General features: G+C 49.7%; 1 protein-coding gene across 1 annotated transcript in view; it reads right to left on the minus strand.

Moving 5' to 3' along the window:
- The window catches only part of CFDP1 (craniofacial development protein 1), a gene marked incomplete at both ends in the record, with an annotated part of 57,612 nt that extends 56,654 nt beyond the window's left edge, over positions 1–958 (minus strand). The window contains one exon of the mRNA XM_010158424.1: positions 730–958. Within this exon, the coding sequence (XP_010156726.1) occupies positions 730–958 (229 nt within the window). The remainder of the gene's footprint in view (positions 1–729) is intronic.
- Positions 959–1,276: the final 318 nt, after the last annotated feature.

A 1,276-nucleotide genomic window follows, 5' to 3' on the forward strand; every position in this document is an offset into this window, starting at 1 on the left:
GGGAATCCTGAAGGCATTAAGCTACTTGTCAACGACATCTCTTTGAGAGAGAAGTATCTTTATTAAGCAATTTGTCAACAACGCCTCTTAACTTACTCAGTCACAACTACAGCTTTTAACGTGACACATAGAAAACCTCAGACCCTATATATAATCAAATAAACCAAAATTCTTGCTCTAAAATCAACCACACGCCACAGAGATCTTCAAGCAGAGTTGCTCAGAAGACAACTTTTCCTCTCTCCTTCTGTCTATATTCCACCTGTAACCACTTCAGCTGGTCAGCACAGGTCCCTTCTGTTTCCCCACTCACACACACACAGTCTCTCCCTTGTTTTTGTTTTGAGCAGCAGGAAAGGCACAAGCCTCGGGGGAGAGCTGTGCCCACAAGCACAACTCGGACCAACCTCACTCTGTGCTGTTCCTATGTCACAAGAATCCAGGACCAGAAAGAGAAGCCAACGGGGCTCTGTGGGACACTCTGAGATGCTCACAAGCAGCTCCAAAAGCAGCACCACCAGACCACAGATCTCCCCAGGTGGAAGGAAACCAGCAGCTCACAGTTTGCCCCATGATGGGGCTCCAGGCTTACAAAACATATGGGGCAGGGGTAAACCCAGCCTCTTCCCATCTCTGACTGACATGTGATCCCAACCAAAACCAATGCCACGTGGTCCTAAGATTCAGGTCCTTCCACACACCCTGGGCGAGAGCCCAGGCCCCCGTTACCTTCTTTGCTTGCGTCATTTGCGTGGCAGCCACTGCTTTGGGTTTCTGTCCCACATCGCTAAGAAAGCTGGCCCAAAGAGCATCCTCTTTCTTTTTTTCTTCTTCTTCTCTGTTTCTTTCCACCTGTTCTACATTATCCACTTCCTCTTCCTCCTCCTCTTCATTCGGCTGAGTTTTTTCTTCCTCTTTCTCATCTGGCTCTAGCAACAGACCTCCTTTCTTCCTCTTCCTGGAAGCAGATACCAAAAAAACCCCATATATACACTGAGGTGCTGCAGCACCATTCCAGAGCGGAAGTGTCAGCACGGGTGAAGCAACACGGTATTTCACATTCTCGCCAAGCTGTTCTACCTGGGAGGTTTCCCCTAATCACGGGCTCAAGCTACCTGCGTAAAAGATGATGCTGTCCAGCAAACACGAGAAAGCGAAGCAGGCAGCCCGCTGAGGGGGACTGGCACGTGTGTGTGTACAAGGGGATGCTGTGGGAACCGGGAGGGGAGGAGAACTTGGACAAGACGGGCACCAACTGGAAACCAGCTGTATACAT

This window comes from Eurypyga helias, unplaced genomic scaffold (assembly GCF_000690775.1).
Source record: "Eurypyga helias isolate BGI_N326 unplaced genomic scaffold, ASM69077v1 scaffold18049, whole genome shotgun sequence".
Classification (NCBI taxonomy): Eukaryota; Metazoa; Chordata; class Aves; order Eurypygiformes; family Eurypygidae; genus Eurypyga; species Eurypyga helias.